The 17,879-nt window shown below is 44.5% G+C and overlaps 1 protein-coding gene across 1 annotated transcript in view; it reads right to left on the bottom strand.

The window, feature by feature from the left end:
- Window positions 1-16,676: 16,676 nt before the first annotated feature.
- The window catches only part of Parp1 (Poly-(ADP-ribose) polymerase), a 75,093-nt gene continuing 73,890 nt past the window's right edge, over window positions 16,677-17,879 (bottom strand). Inside the window, exons 19-20 of the mRNA XM_080287149.1 lie at window positions 17,537-17,697; window positions 16,677-16,929 (exon numbers count right to left, since the gene is read on the bottom strand). Coding sequence (XP_080143275.1) covers window positions 16,677-16,929; window positions 17,537-17,697 — 414 coding nt within the window. The remainder of the gene's footprint in view (window positions 16,930-17,536; window positions 17,698-17,879) is intronic.

Genomic DNA, 17,879 nt, shown 5'->3' on the forward strand with positions numbered 1-17,879 from the left:
CTTCTGAGAGCAAGTTTAGCAATATATGTGGCTTTGGAAGTGACAACACAAGAGTGACGGTCTGTGTGTCTTTGGTCTTGTATCCCTTCCTTCCAACTTCACTCTGTTGACTTTAACTTGGCCTGATATCGACATTTCTCCAACCTAAATGGTAAGTTATAACAAATTACTGACCGTAGGATATGGTGCTAGTCACGAAGAACGTATGGAGAGAACGTAGAGCCGGAGTATTGTCTTATTTTTCCACTGAGGTACGTGAAATAAACTGCATGAAAGAGGACGAAAATCTGAGGCAGATTATCACTTTATATCCCAATAACCTCTACTATTATTGACTGTGTAATGCTAGGTGTTTTAGGGTCGGCTTCCCGTCCCTCTAACGCCTAGTGTGTAGCTGGGTTCTATTTCTAGACCGCAGCATAGACAAATAAGAGAGAGGCAGGACGCAGAAACTCAAGGCAACAATCCTTACACGTGTATTGCTATATTCTAAAAGTGGAACGGGTAGATGGCACAAGAGTTACGTCTAAGAGGTGGTGGGTTTTAGTACCGCGCAGGATACTATTTGAGACAAGATCAGGTAAAGTGAATAGCACTGAGATCAGGAATCCTAGGGCAGTGAAATTAAATACTGTCACTCGGGGGAAGTCCAGGCTTTAGGCTACCTATCGGGTGGAGTTCCGTTCACTGGGGCCGCGGGACTGTTATCATTGTTTGCAGTCTACTCCGTTTGTTTGTCGCGTTATAAATTATTGTTATGGCGCTGGGAGCCTCGGATTGATCTCAGTGTGAGGTTCACGCGGACACACACTTTACTCACTGCCTGGCCGTGTTCACTGTCTCACGGTCACTTTATCTATTCCTATAACCTACGACATTAACACTGGCATCTTTAATTTCTGACTTCCCGTATTCTAATAATTCACTGTTCTGCCCTTGCTTCACTGTATCACTTTCACTGTGCATTCACTGTCACTCACTATCGGGACTGGGCGTGGTGGCGGTCAGGTACGAGGGCGGCGGGAACAACTCAGCCTGACTACTGACGGGGCAGAGCTCCGCTGGGGGCCTCCATATTCAGGGGCCACGGGGTCACGCGTAGGGGTGTCCTCTATCTTCCGGGGCTGTGGGTGGCGAAGGCCCCCGCGCTCTCAGGGCTCGGGGCTGGAGTCTGGCCCTCTGGGCTGGGGCCGAACAGCTCCCTGAATTGTTCACTCAGGCACCTGATGGAGGACGAGGGCCTCCGGGGTCGGGGTGTAGGGATGTCCCGCCCGGGGGTCCTGGGGGCGGTCTGGAGGTCCTGCGGGCTGCGGTCTCCGGTGGTCGGGGACGCCGTCAAGAGTGGGCTGCGGCATCGGCCTCTGTCGGGGTCCGTCAGGCGAGGCCTCCCAGGGACCGGCTGTAGTGTAAAGAGTCCGGTGGTGGTCGCGGGGCCTCTCCAATTGTCCTCCAGGCTGGGGCCTCCCTCTGGGTCGCAGTCTCGTGGAGGGGAGTCAGCACCTGACGGAGGAGACGCTACTGGCCGTCTCCTCTCGTAAGGCCTGGCTACTGGCCGTGGCCTGTGGAGGGATGCGGCTACAGGCCAACTCGAGGACACCTTCGGAATGGCTATACCGGCCGTCTCCTGATTACCTCCAGAGCGGTTACCGGCCGTCTCCTGTAGGAGGGTCGATCGGCTACAGGCCGTCTCTGTTAGCGCACCTTCAGAGCGGCTTCTGGCCGTTTCCTGACGAAGGCGGGAGTGGCTACCGGCCATCTGATTATCTCCAGAGCGGCTGCAAGCCGTCTCCCGTAGGAGGGTTGAGCGTCTACCGGCCGTCTCGGGGGTGCTGACTGGAGCTAGAATAATAGCTCCACCCGATCCTGTCGGTGGTCGGCTCGCCCGGAGGGTAGTCTCTTTTTCCTGCTATGGTGGCGGCGGGCGAGTTCCGGGTCATAGGGGCGCGCGGCCGGGCGGACTTATGTCCCTGTCGCCCGGACTCAAATCGCGCTCTATTCACCCCTTCATAGGCTCCTTCTGGGGGTGTTGGGCTGTCCTCCTTAAGACTGTTCAGCATTTTAGACTATATTAGCATATTATCGTTCGATCAGAGAGGGAGAGAGAGCGACAGAGATAATGCTTCATCCATCCATCATCCAATCCTACATTGCCCCATGAGGAGCGTAGGAGCCCGGGGCTGGGCAAGTTGGTCCTGACATTTAAGATGAGAGTGATCAGCCTCACTCATCCCTGAGTGGCATTACGTGAGCAGTAAACCCCAACCATCCCTTGGATATAAACCTACACCGGCTCAGTCCGATTGGAGCGCCGTAATTACCCACTAAACCACCAGGCGCCATAATTTGATTATATGGTTACCACCCAGCGTAGTAAATGGTTTCCTGGTGTACAGGAAGCCATTCGGCTTGTCACTCAGTGTAGAGTCACCCACAGGCATAACGAAGAGGAATGAAGGACAGAAAGACAAAAAGGGAGCGTAAAGTCACCCGTAGGCAGATGGACGTGGAAAGAATAAAGAAAGAAGAGGAAGGAATGGAAGGAGGAGAGGAAAGGGCAGACACCCGAGAGCAGCACTACATCGAGTGAGTGGATGATGAGCGGGGGTGTGTGGAGTGTTGTGGTGATAATGCCTCATGAGAGAGAAAAAGTCCCGTAGGAAGTCCACTTGGTTGGATATCATGAGAGAGAGAGAGAGAGAGAGAGAGAGAGAGAGAGAGAGAGGGAAATAAGAATAAGCAAAAGTGCCTCATGGAAGAGAAAAAGTCCTATTAGAAGTCCACTTGGTTGAAGAGAGAGAGAGAGAGAGAGAGAGAGAGAGAGAGGAAATTCTGCCGGAAATAAGAAACAAAACGATGTCATGGGACAAAGTAATTACGTAAAAGTCCACTGTTGTGAAACGTTGGTTGAGAGAGAGAGAGAGAAAAAAAAAAAATTTGAAACATTTATTGTTGTAAAGATATAAAAAGCACTTATACAACAAGAGAAGGTGGTGAGTCTTGCCACGCACCGGCAAATAGTTATATACGGCTATAGGCCCCCCGCACACGGGCTACATTTCAGTGGACGGTGGCTGCCACTTTTTTGTGGCGAGAAATAAAATGCACGTGTTTCTATGGAAGCCTGCACACGAGCCAATTTTTAGTGGCAGCCGAAAAAAAAAAAAAATGGTGACCGGGTCCATTTTACCTGCCACGCCACGGTGGCTCGCCACTGGTGACCGATGATGGATGCCGTTAATTCAAAGGGCACTTTGCGGTGGCACTGGCGGACGGACTGGCATTGTTGACGGTCCATTCCCTACTCAAGGTCATGTGTCGTCCACAGATCCTCTCCCTAACCAAGGTCATCTTCCTTCCCAGGGTTACATGCGTTGACAAGATCATTCCCAAAATAAAAGCTACACCACACTACAAAGTCGTTCAGAGCTTGAAGTTTGCGAAAGTCTACAGTTTGTACCAGGTAACGTTATCAATGTGTCCTCCCCAGTGCCTGGCACAATGTCAGGTATTCCAAGCGAAGCTGAACAGTCTGACGGATTCATTTATATATTTGTTTATTGGTAACATGTTGGTGGATTTTTCCCAGCAGTGACACAGTTCTTTGATAAATCAGTGTTGCATGTTTTGTTAATATCGATATGTTTACCATTAGGTTTCATCATTTTCAGAAACGAAAAGCATTATGCGATTTTCTTAAATATCTGAGGAATGTGTTTCTGTGTTATACAGCTTATTTCAGTGTAACATCTTTACACTTGCAAAAATACAATGTCTCATTTATGTTATGAAATGTGATTAATTTACTCAAGTTTTCTCAATAAAATTCTTGCGCAACGTGTAGGTCTATCTATCTATCTATTACCAGACGCCTTAATCCCATATGGGGTGGCCACAAACAAATCGCCTCCACGTCAGCCTGTCCCCCGCCATTTAACTGCCCTGCTTCCAGTTCACACACCCCTCTCATATACTTCTCCAATCCATTCCTTCATCTCATCCTTGGCCTTCCCCTCCCTCTCTCCCCTTCCACCTCATTCATATACATTTTCCTCGCCAGTCTCTCACTCTCCATCCTCTCCACATGGCCAAACCACTTCAGTGTGTTTCTCCTAACACATCCTATCACATCCACATCCACACCACAACGCTCCTTCACGTCCTCACGTGTCAGTCGGTCTCTCCATGTGACTCCACAGGCTCCTCTCAAATAACTCATTTCCACTGCTCTCACTCTTGACTTGTGTCCCTCCAACAACGTCCAAGCTTCACTTCCATACGTTAGAGCTGGTATCACAACACTGTCATGTAATAACTTTTTCACTTCCGTGCTCACTTCCCTGTTTCCTATCACCGCCTTCAAAGAACCAGCAACCTTTCTTCCTGGTTGTACCCTTTCAAGCACTTCACCCTTTAAACTTCCATCCTTACTCATCACACTACCCAAGTACTTAAACGTACTCACATTTTCTATTTCCTCACCATCCAACCTCACTGTACATTCACTGACTTCATCTCTCTCAAAGACCATATCTTTACTCTTCCCTACATTCACCTTTAGATTCCGTTTCTTACACACTCTCCCAAATTCATCCACCAAGCCTTGCAGCTTCCCTTCGTCTTCACTTAACAACACAGTATCATCTGCAAACAACAATACTGGGAGTTCCCAAACACCTCCCTCTCTCACTAGGGCCGCTCCGACATCCTCTGCCCTACCTTGTATCTCTTTTATAACCCCATCCACGTACAGACTGAACAACCATGGAGACATGACACATCCTTGTTTCAATCCAACCTTCAAATAGAAAAACTCAGTTCACAATCCACACGCACTGCAGCCTTAGCACCCTCATACATACTCTTTACGGCCTTCAGCAACCTCCCTTCTACTCCATATATTCTTAATATTTTCCACAATCCTTGTCTATATCCACCCTGTTATATGCCTTCTCCAATTCCATGAATGCCACATACAACTTCTTTCCCTTCTCTCGAAACTTTTCACTAAAGATCTAAGAATGAACATCTGATCTACACAACCTCCTCCCTTCCTAAAACCTCCATGTTCTTCTCCAACTAATTTCTCTGTTATTTCCCTAATGCTGTCAATAAGTATCCTACCATATACTTTTCCTATTACACTAAGAAGACAAATGCCCCTGTGATTACCACACACTTCTTTTTCTCCGTTTCCTTTGTACAGGGGAATAATTATACCTGACTTCCAATCCTCTGGGTTTCTACCTTCGTCCCAGGCCAATCTGGACATCATCCACATCCATTCTATTACCCTCTCTCCCCCATACTTCAGCATTTCACCATGCACTCCATCAATTCCTGGGGCCTTCCCCATTTTGGGGCTAAGCACGCAGGTCCTGACATTTAAGATGAGAATCAGCCTCATTCATCTCTGAGTGGCATTACGTGAGCAATAAACCCCAAGCATCCCTTGCATATAAACCCACACCGGAAAAATATATTGGGAAGAAAAGGGATCTATATTTTTTGTTGATTTGGAAAAGGCCTTTGACAGAGTCCCTTGAGAGGTGGTGAAGTGGGCAATGAGAAAGCTTGGCATGGAGAAGTGGCTGGTTAGGGTGGTTATGGTCATGTATGTGGGTGTTCGCACCTAGGTAAGAGTGAATGGAGATTTGAGTGATGAGTGTTCCGTGAATGTTGGTGTGCATCAGGGGTCACTTTTGAGTCCCATGTTGTTTATCATGGTACTTGAAGCCCTCTCACGTGACTTCAGAAACGGACTCCGGTGGGAGATGTTTTATGCTGATGATTTGGTGTTGATTGCAGAGAATGAAAGGGAGGCGGAGAAAAGATTTAGGAAGTGGAGAGCTTATATGGGGCACAAGGGCTTAAGGGTAAATGCAGATAAAACAAAAGTGATGATATCTACGGTTGGTGGCGGTACGTATGTCAAAGACGAGGGAGAGTGGCCATGTGCAGTTTGCCACAAGGGCGTGGGAAGTAGTTCCATCTCGTGCAGTGTTTGTGATAAATGGGTGCACAAGAGATGTAGTGGTATTAGAGGTAGACTGCGAGATAATGCTGATTTAGTGCGGCGTGTCGGGGAGAGCAGGTGGAGATTGTCAGGCGTGAAAGGATTGAACTTGCTGGTGCGTCTCTTGAGTGTGTGGAAGAGTTTTGTTATTTGGGAGACACGTTATGTGCTGGAGGTAGGGATGCAGCTAGCTCTGTGGCTAGGGTGAGAAGTGGTTGGAAGAAGTTCAGGGAGCTGTTGCCTCTCCTGACGTTGAAAGGACTCTCCCCATGTGCTAAGGGGTCTTTGTATGCAGCATGTGTTAGAAGTGTGATGTTGTATGGTAGTGAGGCCTGGTCAGTAAAGGAAGAGGATATTCGAAGGCTCGAACGTACAGAAATGAAAATGAATAGGTGGATGTGCAGTGCGTCCCTGCGTGCAAGGCCTGGGGGGGTTAGGTTTACGATGAAAGAGTTGAGAGGTAGGATGGGACTAGAGTGTACTGGTGTTGTGATGAGGAGGGGTAGTTTGAGATGGTTTGGGCATGTGAAGAGGATGGGGGATGATAACTGGGTGCAAAAGGTGAGAGGTGTTAATATTGGGGGTGGGGTTGCGGGGGGTAGACCGAGAAAGACGTGGGACGATGTCATTAAGTGTAACCTCAGGGTTAAGGGAGTGAGCAGGGAGGCTGCAATATGAAGAGCCGCCATTAGGTGACCAAGGCCGACGCATGCAAGCATGTTGGAGCCTTCAAAAACGAACGAACGAACGAACCGGCTCAATCCGATTGGAGCGCCTTGATTACCCGCTAGACATTATAATAATACTGTAGTAGTAGTAATAGTAGTAGTAGTAGTAGTAGTAATAATAATAATAATAATAAATAAATGAGTACACCAGATATAACAACACGATATTGCAAAGCCGCCTCGTGTATGTGTGTCGCTGGAACCCACCTCACCACTGCAGGTCTATGCTGTGTGGCCGTCATGTATGGTAATTATGCCGCTTCTCCTTTTGGGTCCACACACCCTGACCTGCTGCTGGGTGAGTGGCATTAATTTCAAGTTCTGGGTGCAATGGTTGACAAGTTGTACAAGTATATTCTGTATATATATTAACAGCTTGACGGGCAACTCTTGATCTACCTGGCTAATAGTCTTGTTGGTTATGGAAGCTCCCTAACACCTCTTCCTAAGTGATTTATTTGGCTTATTACACTGAACTGTCCATGTCCAATAAATTCTTCTAATATTGTTGTACACTGCATAAACAATGAACAAAAGGATACTAACCAGCCATATCCCAAAACAAATCACTGCAGAATAGATGTTAGGCAGCTTCCTTAGCCTATCACTTATTCCAAAGCAACTTTCGTTTTTTTACACCTTACTGTCCTCTTCCATGTTATATAAATCCATCCAATATAGCCATACTCTGCATAAATTACTTACAAAAGGGTATTAGCCAGCCATATCCAAAATTAAATCACCAAGGAAGAGGTATTTGGGTGCTTCCTTGCCGGACGAGAATACTAGTTCCCAATTGCAAAGAACTGCAGCATAGACAGGAGGGTAAAGGACTCCAGACCTGCAGGTAGTCACACAACATACATTCAGAGATGGAGACTCACAGTGAGGTGTAGTTTGTGCATTGTGTTTTTACACCCGGAGTGGTGGAGATGGATTCTTTCATGCTGTGGCACTGATATAACTGCTGGAGGATCTGCCTGGCTATATATGAGAGAGCGGGGTGTGAGTTGGAAGCAGGGCAGTGATAAGGCAGGGGAGGCGGGGGACAGGGCGACGTGGAGGCGATTTGTTTGTGGCCACCCTGTAAGGGATTAAGGCCTGGCAATAAATAGATAAAGATCTTCCTCCCTATCCCCTTAACGGTGGATGGTGACCTATATGGAGGGGGAATTTAGCCTGCACCCCACCAGGTTCAGTGCCAGATGATACCTTCTTCAGCTGAATACAGTGGTCTGTAGGTAGCAAAAATAATATAAGACACCATCAAACTGGTGGTGTAGTAGTAGTAGAGTAACTCCACTGGCCAAGCAGACCCATCAACCAAAGGTAAACAATCATCTCAGCAGAACCATCCCACGCAATGAACTGAGATTCCCATACAATGATGGGGGAGAAGTGTGTGAAGGTTTGGTTCCTGTATGCCTGTATGGACGCTGCAGCTGCACCTCTCCATGCAGCTGATAGTGGCACCATAGTAGACTCCACATCATCCCCTAAGACTAAGTCATCACAGAGAATAGGGTAAACACCAAGTGTCTTTGGAAGGCAAGAGCACCATGTTTCATCATTATTCAAAGCCAGCAACAATGCATACTCCAGCACACTAATTTCATGATCAAATCAATGAATAACAGCCAATTCTTGTGTCATGCATCCCAATTCGTGTGGTGTGGAGATGGTTTGGTCAAGGTAACCAGCATCCATCTTGCATCATCATCATCATCGTATAACCTTTCGTACTTTTCGATGTATGTATTTTACCCCCAGTGACTGCATGTCTGGCTACACCACTATCTGTTCTAAACTGCCAAAGCTTCCTAACTCCCTCCAGTCAATAGTGCTTTTATGCTAACTTGGCCCAGATTTTTGTCCACTGCAGCTCATTTCACGTAGCTCAGTGGCTGGATAAGATAATACCACAGCTCTGCAGCCTCTCCATGCCACTTCTTTCAGACTAGCATCCAATTTTAGTGTTAATCTATTGTTATAACTCAATATTTAAGATGGAAATATGGCAATTTTTGGCCAAGTTAAAGTAAAAAATGGTATAGTTGAAGGCCAAGTGTAGCCAAACTGGGGGGATGATTTCATTATAGGGCCCCGTGTTCTTGTTGGCTGAGGAAACTACCTAACACCTATTCCAAAGTGATTTATTTTGTTCATGACGCCTTACTGTGCTCTTCAGTTACAAAATCATTCCATTATCCCTATACTCCACATAAATATTGTGCATAAGGACATTAACTAGCTGTATCCATAAACAAATCACAAAGGAGATGGTGATTGGGAGCATCCTTAACCAAAGAGAATACCAGCCCAGTCACCTCTAACAATGTTCATCACATCTATAGCAACACTAGAGCTGAAGGAGGGAAGGCATAATGAAGAACTAGCACCAAGCCATAACATGACTATATGGCACTAAGGTAGAAGGGAGCAGGGTAAATAATTACATTAAATATATGATATGAAGTGCAGCAAGAAGTGATAATATTGGGAAATCAATAAGTTGTGGGGGCTGACATAACGAGGAATGGAAGGGAACGCTGCAACACGTTATTGGGATGTAGATGAGCAATCAAGAAAAAGATGACAGATAGCCATAGGGCAGTTAGTGTGAGCAGACAGGCTGAGAATCATGGCTCAACAAAAACACTAAAGCTGAGATATGCAATATACAGCCCAGCTTGTATTTCATGGCACAGTATAGGGAATAACACAACACTTTAGGTCTAATTAATGTATCACCATATATTTCTTCAATGCACAATGGCATACAGAATGTGTAGACAAATAAAAAAAATCCACGTATCACTATTTATGTATATATCACTGGATGTATCACCATTATTTCTAAACTACACAATATTATAAAGAATGTGTAAAGGAATCAATGAGCTTTTACATAATTACCACTAAAACACATAAGTACATTATCCTTTCTGAAATTCATGGATTCATGATTCAACCACAGATTTAAAATTTAACCCGAGATATATTTCAACCATTCAGTTTTATTTAACCTTTCTTTATTGCTGAACTATTTTATTTTGTATTTTAAAGTACTGTAACTACTTCTCCATGTCCTTACTTCTGTTAATAGTGCTTTGAGGAAGGGAGATTTCTAAGCAGTTGTAGGATGTGTATGACTGGCCATGGGAGGAAGTATACACAAGAAGGAATACAGTAAACCCACAAAAGGTATACCATATTCAGGACACAGGTTTTTACTACTTTATCTATCTATCTATCTATTGCCAGACGCCTCAATCCCAGACGGGGTGGTCACAAACAAATCGCCTCCATGTCGCCTTGTCCTCTGCCATTTCACTGCCCTGCTCCCAACTCACATAAGTAAACCATACTCAGAACAAAGTACTTTTACTACAAATGAAGGAAAACAACTCAAAGGCTCACTATTCATTCACTTCTTGGCCCGGTATACTCACTGGTTATGTCCCTAACAACTTCTCCCAAGAGATTTATTTTGCGTATTATACCTAATTGTCCTCTTGAGTTATATAAATCATTCCAACATTGCCATACACAGCAAAAATAACCTACAAAATCACATTACCCAGTCATATCGAAAAATAAATCACTAAGAAAGAGTTGTTAGAGAGCTTCCTCACCCCACAAGAATACCAGCCACGGAGCAGTTCAGGCCAGTGTTTCAAAATCAAATTTCCCAGACAAGGGCTTTAGGTGTATAGTTTCCCCCATGGCCAATTGTACAGTGTGTGTGTGTGTGTGTGTGTGTGTGTGTGTGTGTGTGTGTGTGTGTGTGTGTGTGTGTGTGTGTGTGTGTGTGTGTGTGTGTGTGTGTGTGTGTGTGTGTGTGTGTGTGTGTGTGTGTGTGTGTGTGTGTGTGTGTGTGTGTGTGTGTGTGTGTGTGTGTGTGTGTGTGTGTGTGTGTGTGTGTGTGTGTGTGTGTGTGTGTGTGTGTGTGTGTGTGTGTGTGTGTGTGTGTGTGTGTGTGTGTGTGTGTGTGTGTGTGTGTGTGTGTGTGTGTGTGTGTGTGTGTGTGTGTGTGTGTGTGTGTGTGTGTGTGTGTGTGTGTGTGTGTGTGTGTGTGTGTGTGTGTGTGTGTGTGTGTGTGTGTGTGTGTGTGTGTGTGTGTGTGTGTGTGTGTGTGTGTGTGTGTGTGTGTGTGTGTGTGTGTGTGTGTGTGTGTGTGTGTGTGTGTGTGTGTGTGTGTGTGTGTGTGTGTGTGTGTGTGTGTGTGTGTGTGTGTGTGTGTGTGTGTGTGTGTGTGTGTGTGTGTGTGTGTGTGTGTGTGTGTGTGTGTGTGTGTGTGTGTGTGTGTGTGTGTGTGTGTGTGTGTGTGTGTGTGTGTGTGTGTGTGTGTGTGTGTGTGTGTGTGTGTGTGTGTGTGTGTGTGTGTGTGTGTGTGTGTGTTTTCTTTACCCAATCACCATGAATTTTAAGGGTAATGTGTACCTGAACAATGGAAAAGCATGATTTTAAACAAACTTAAAACACATCTTCAAAAAAGTAAAACGGCTGCCACTTATAGAACTCGCATAAAAAATTGAGATAGTTTCCTTGGCTCCCCTCACCGCCCCTCTATAAGGAAGGGAGTCAGAGGAACTGGACTTAACACTTATCTATCTATCTATCTATCTGTTGCCGGACGCCTTAATCCCATACGGGGTGGCCACAAACAAATCGCCTCCATGTCACCCTGTCCCCTGCCATTTCAATACCCTGCTCCCAGCTCACACCCTCCTCTCTCATTTACCTCTCCATTCCATCCCTCCATCTTATCCTTGGCCTCCCCTTTCCTCTTTCCCCCTCCACCTCACTCACATACACTCTCCTCATCAGTCTCTCACTCTCCATCCCCCCAGGTCACACACCCCTCTCTCATACATCTCCACTCCATCCCTCCATCTCATCCTTGGCCTCCTCTTTCCTCTTTCCCCCTTCACCTCACTCACATACACTCTCCTCATCAGTCTCTCACTCTCCATCCTCTCCCCACGTTCAAACCACCCTAACACTTATGCACTTGGTATATCTCAGCAGCCTGGGGAGAAATATATTCAAGAAGTATACCATATAAGTTTTTACACAGCCTGAAATATGCTGCCCAAGAGTATAGCATCTTCACAGCATACACTCAAACCTCGATTTAAGGGATTTCGGATTAAGGAACTCCAAATTCTACCTGACAAACAGACAAGACCATTCAAAATTGATACATAATGTCTAGGTTATACACATTAATATGTTTCTTTAAACAGTACCTGTAAAATAATATGTATTCATAATCATATAAATAAGTGAAACAATCATTGCATTTCATAAGATTGTCTTTATATGTGGTAAAACAACAGACATTTTCAAGTACGGGACATTTTCAAGTACGGGACATTTTCCAGTAAGGGACAAATTGATTCCCCATTTAGTCCCTTAAATCGAAGTTTGAGTGTATTTTTACGACACAAATGAAGGGACACAATACAAGATTTTCATTATTCATTTCTTCCACCCTCATTCTCTTTTATGGAAGCTCCCTAACAACTTTTCCTAAGTGGCTTATTTTGCATACTTACTATCCTTTTCTGTGTTATTTAAATCACTCAAATACCACCATACTCTGCATAAGTAACATACAAATGGATGTTATCAGCCGTATCCAAAAATAAATCACCATGGAAGAGGCGTTAGGGTGCTTCCTTGCCTCGAGAAAACAGACTCCAGATACTTTCTAACAATTCCTGTCTCTGGAGATTTTAGCCTCTCTCTCTCTCTCTTCTTCCAACAATGTATGAGAGTTACCTCTAATTCCTCCAGCTCAGTAACTCTCTCCAATGCTAAATAAAAACAAGAAAATGTAAGACAATATAAAAACAAACACAAGTGACCCAAGACACCAGGCCAAAACACTATAGTAGCGGCGCGTGACTCTGAGGTCGTTATTAACGTGCCCTGGCAACCTACCATTCAAAAGTGAGTCTGATTTCGTGTACAATATGAGACACATGTAATTCGTGTATAATAATATTTGTGTATAATATATTCGTGCGTAATAATATGATTCGTGTATAATACAAAACTGGATGCACTTCTGAATGGTAGGTTGTCAGGGTACGATAATGACAACCTCAGAGACATGCACCATAACTATAATATTCTCAGTACAGCTTAGATCCTTTAGTACATCTTGGATCCTTTAGTACATCTTGGATTCTTTAGTACATCCTGGATCCTTTAGTACATCCTGGATCCCTTAGTACATCCTGGATCCTTTAGTACATCCTGGATCCCTTAGTACATCCTGGATCCTCTCTAACATTGCCTGTCTTTGGAGGTCACCTTAACCTACTGTATTATCTCATGTATTTTTTCTTTTAGCTTATTCCTACTAACTTCAGATCAATTTCACCCAAGTCTGGAAATTCTCACACTGAAGGGGTTAACAAAGGCTAAGATCGGTACCCTCGTAAGTTAAGGAAGCTCCCTAACACCTCTTCCTGAGTGATTTATTTTTATTACACCTCTTTCTGAGTGATTTATTTTTATTACACTCTGCCACACTCTTCTGTTTTTCTTCTATCTATAGCCCAATGCTCTAATCCCGCAAAGGGTGGCCGCAGACAAAACGCCTCCAATCGCTCTGTCACCCACCATTTGACTGCCCTCCCCCCAACTCACTCCCCACTCCCTCATATCACCACACTGCATAAATAATGTTCAAAACTATATTAGCCAGCCGTACCGAAAAATAAATCACTGACGAAGAGGTGTTAGGGAGCTTCCTTAACCAATAAGAACCCTAGTCCTAATCACAACCCCATTCACTTTAAACTTTTGCCTAATATTCACAAAACACTCTATACGTCACTTGCTCTAACTTGGCATCGATTTTTGTCCTTTTGCTGCTTATTTCTCAGGCCTCAGTGCTAGAAGAAGACAATATTACAGCTCAGCATCCTTTTCACAGCACTTCTTCATGACTAGCATCGTATTCCAGTGCTAATCTGCTGCTACACCTCAGTTTTTGGGATGGAGAGATGGCAATTTTACATCTATACTCTAACTTGGCCTAAAACTGCCATCTTTCCATCTTGAGTGCTGAGTTGTAACAATAGATTAAAACTACAAAATGATGCTAGTCATGAAGAAGTGCACAGGAGAGGATGTACAGCCGTAGCACTGTCTTTCCTGCTGCAAAAGGATGAAAATCTGAGCCAAGTTATGGTGAAAGAGGAAGTAAAACAGAACAGGTTAGCTCCACGCGTATCAAAAATAAACCTAACGCATCACTGTTTGACTTAGGGTACTCTGCTTCAAATCAACATCTTATCAACTAACACAATAAACCTTTTGGTATACATTTACGAATGGTTTTGAGGACACGCATTCCATGTCCAGAAAGCTGCTTGTAACTGCCCAGCTCAAATTGGAACTTGATGTGAGTAACTACATAAATGAAGTGACCACAGGTGAGTTTGGGGCTACAATGAAGTTATAAAACACACACAGACACACACAAGAAAGTTATAAAAATTGACCACTTTTGAATTTTGGCCAACAAAGAAGCTTTTAAAAAATCAAGATAATTTTTTGTGACATTAACGCAAACATTTTAAACAGGAAAACATCATGTGGGGGGAAAAAAAGGTTTGGTGTAATATCAGTTTAGCCGTAACACAGGAAAATAATAATAATTTCTCAAGCACCGTAGAGAGACGGCTGGTTTTCAATATTATACTTTCCCTCTGAATAACTAAATCAGGACATAATACTGTTCAGCAGCACCTGGTATTGCATCACACTTATTTTCACTTATTTTTATATTTCATCATCATCATCATGACCTCCTTTCCCACCCAAGGGCAGGGTGAGGAGTAGCAATGTTCACACAGCCCAAACTTGCCCAATCCAATGGGCCACGCTTCCATTCACTCATCATGTAATTAATGCGACAAAAATTATCAGCGTTGATATTTTGAACTTCCTTGTACCCTAAAACTCAGAAATGGTTAGTCAGGAGAGCTGCGTATTATGATTTCTGAGACACACTGGCTCGTATTCTTAATGGTTAAGGAAGCTCCCTAACACCTCTTCCCTAGTGATTTATTTTTGGATTGGGGTGGTTAGTATCAGTTTGTGTGGTATCGATGCAGGGTATGGCAATGCTAGAATGACCTATGTAGAATGGAGATGGACAATAAGGTGTAATAAGCAAAATGGGCTGCTTAGGAAAAGGTGCTAGGGGGCTTCCTTAAACTGACAAGAATACAGACCTTTGGTGTCCACTCCTCAGCTGCAACACGTCTATCAAAGGGGTTTTCCAGTGCCATGTGGACTGCCTTCCAGAATCTTCCCCAATCCTTCCAGTTTTCCAGTTTGCTTATGGTGTAATGTGTATATATGTAATGGTAACCAGACATGAAGTAACGCAATCCCTGTTTATGTGTGGGGTAGTGGTGACTTCTCCTGCCTGCTGGGACAGTCATTGGCCAAAACAATCTTAAGTAGTCAAAAATAAAGGTGAACTCAGAGAGGCTGCTAGAGATCAAGCAGCACGGAGAACTGCCATAAGGTGACACAGGCCAATGCATGAAAGCACAATGGAGCCTTTACAAACATAATGAAGCTCTTTACAAACAAAACAAAACTAAAGAAAACAAAACTACTATGCATCAACCAGGGTACTCACAGCTTTCCAGAGTGTATTATTGGTAGGTGGGAAGATGGTTGCAATCATGCCTGTATCTTTATCAATATATGGTATGGAGAGTGTATGTGAGTGACGTGGAGGGGGGAGGCCAAATATGGGATGGAGTGGTGAGGTATATAAGAGAGGGGCGTGTAAGCTGGGTGGAGGGCAATGAAATGGTGGGGGACAGGACAACATGGAAGTGATTGTTTGTGGCCACCCCTTACTGTACAGGACTGAGGCATCTGGCAATAGATGGATAGTATGCCTTTCTAAAACACATGAGGTGAGATAGATTACTTACACCACAGATGGTCCTTCTGACACACATGCTGCAGCTTAGGAAATAAAAAGCATCTACACACTAGTTCGTATAAAGCACCCCACTCCCACTCCATATGCCGATTTCTCTTGTGTTGTAGGCATGGCTCGGTCAGTGGTATCAGCGTCTACCCTCCTTCATTTATTCCTACCCTAACTGCCAAACTTGTGACCACATCAGCAGACTAAACCATTGTGTGCCTTGCATCATTTGTTCCTACTCCCACTGCCACACCCATGCCCATACCTTCAGACTGAACCATTGTCTACCCTGCATCATTTGTTCAACTATTCCCACACCAGCAGACTGTGCCATCCCCCAACACAAAAGATACTGCCATGTGTGTTTTTAGTGAGGCAGTATTTATGTGTCAGCCTGTGTATCTGACGTTGTATCATGCAGTGCTTTACAATGACCTACACCTTGTCCTTCACAAAACTACAATAGACCACTTGAGTCTGGACCTACAAGGAAATTCAAAATATCAACATTGATAACGTGTGTAACATTAGCACAAAGCACATTTGCATCATCATCATCCAGGCTTCCTTTCCCACCCTAGGGCAAGGTGAGGAGTAGCACATTTACAATTCAACCATATCGTGTGATGCTACCTGATACAATACTAAATACTTGCTGGACAATGTTATGCCTTCACTTGGCTGTAAATAAGGAAGTGTAACATAAAAAACATACATCTTCAGTTTGAACAATTGCATATTTTCCCTACTTACAGCTAAACCAAAGCATAACACTGTTCAGCAAGTTGGATATTACGCCACAGCTGTTTTCATGTGATATTTATCTATTCTGAAAGTGATTTATGCCGATATCACACAATTATCAGTGTCAATACCTTCAATGTTCTTGTGGCCCAAAGCAATTTACTGGGCAATCAGGACAGCTGCAGTATATGAATTAGTAATACCTTTTTGTTACTTAGTAATTATATTTGAAGTTGAGTTTCATGAGGTACTTGACGTTGATCTGCGCCACGTCGTAAACAATGTACTCGTTATAAAGCAGCGAGGTACTGCTGACCCCCGAGGCCTTGCCCTTCCCCAGGGGCACCTCCATCCCATCCTCCAGGATCAGGCTCTGTGCCGGGTCGGGGCAGGTGCGGCCAATGCCCTTGGTGCTGTGTTTACCCTTGGGCAGCTTCTCTACGTACTCCGCATGGGTGCGCTCGTACCTGCAAACAAATATTTACTGAGGATTCCATTGGCTTGAATGGTGAGTCAATGAGGATAAGGGTACAGGTGGGGGCAGACTCCATGAGGCACTTAGCTCTGTACCACATACTTTTTAAGCCAGTGGTAGGTTATTCACCCACTATCCCAGCATACATGGCCACTGCATCATCCAGGTTACCACAGTTATCTCCCTTATGTGTTACCCTACACTAGGTACTCATTTACCTGCCAACCCACAAAGGTGGATGCACACCTGAGGCCAGTGACACCAGCTGCCCTATGAATCATGGCAGCACCTGAAGAAGTATTTACTGATAATTTACCTATGGTCAACTTGATTTCACCTGAAGGAACTGGGCCACCAACACAACCTGAACACTAAGCCATGGTTGTGTGAAAGTCAGTGAGTCTTAGTTATGTTGTGGGAATGAGTCTCCTTTGTTACTGGTCAAATCAACCCTCAAATCTCAGCACACTTGGCCATCAACCAGACTAAGGTTACAACAAACGTGCTATTATCACTGCCATCATCATCCGTTACTGTCATCATCATCCTTTTATTATAGCTACTACTACTACTACTACAACTCCTCCTACTTTACTTACATGTCTCCCAGAGCCACTTCACACAACATAATAAGTCCGGTTGGGTTAGCACTTGATGTACAACAATAATTGGCTGACTTTGACACCATATCAGCAAAGTATACACCCTTGCCGAACATGTAGCCTGTGACGGGAGCCTCAGGTGGGGCAATGCGTAGACCCTGAAAAAATATATACATAAATAAAATAATAATAAATAATAATAATAATCTATCTCTCAACTGCCAGTCGCCTCAATCCCATAAGGGGTGGCCACAAACAAACTGCCTCCAAGTCGCCCTGTACCCTGTCATTACACTGCCCTCCCCCCACCTCACACCCCCTTCTCTCAAATACCTCTCCA

This window comes from Coenobita brevimanus, chromosome 116 (genome assembly GCF_032717465.1).
Source record: "Coenobita brevimanus isolate Jiangsu-jjx chromosome 116, ASM3271746v2, whole genome shotgun sequence".
In the NCBI taxonomy this organism is placed as follows: domain Eukaryota; kingdom Metazoa; phylum Arthropoda; class Malacostraca; order Decapoda; family Coenobitidae; genus Coenobita; species Coenobita brevimanus.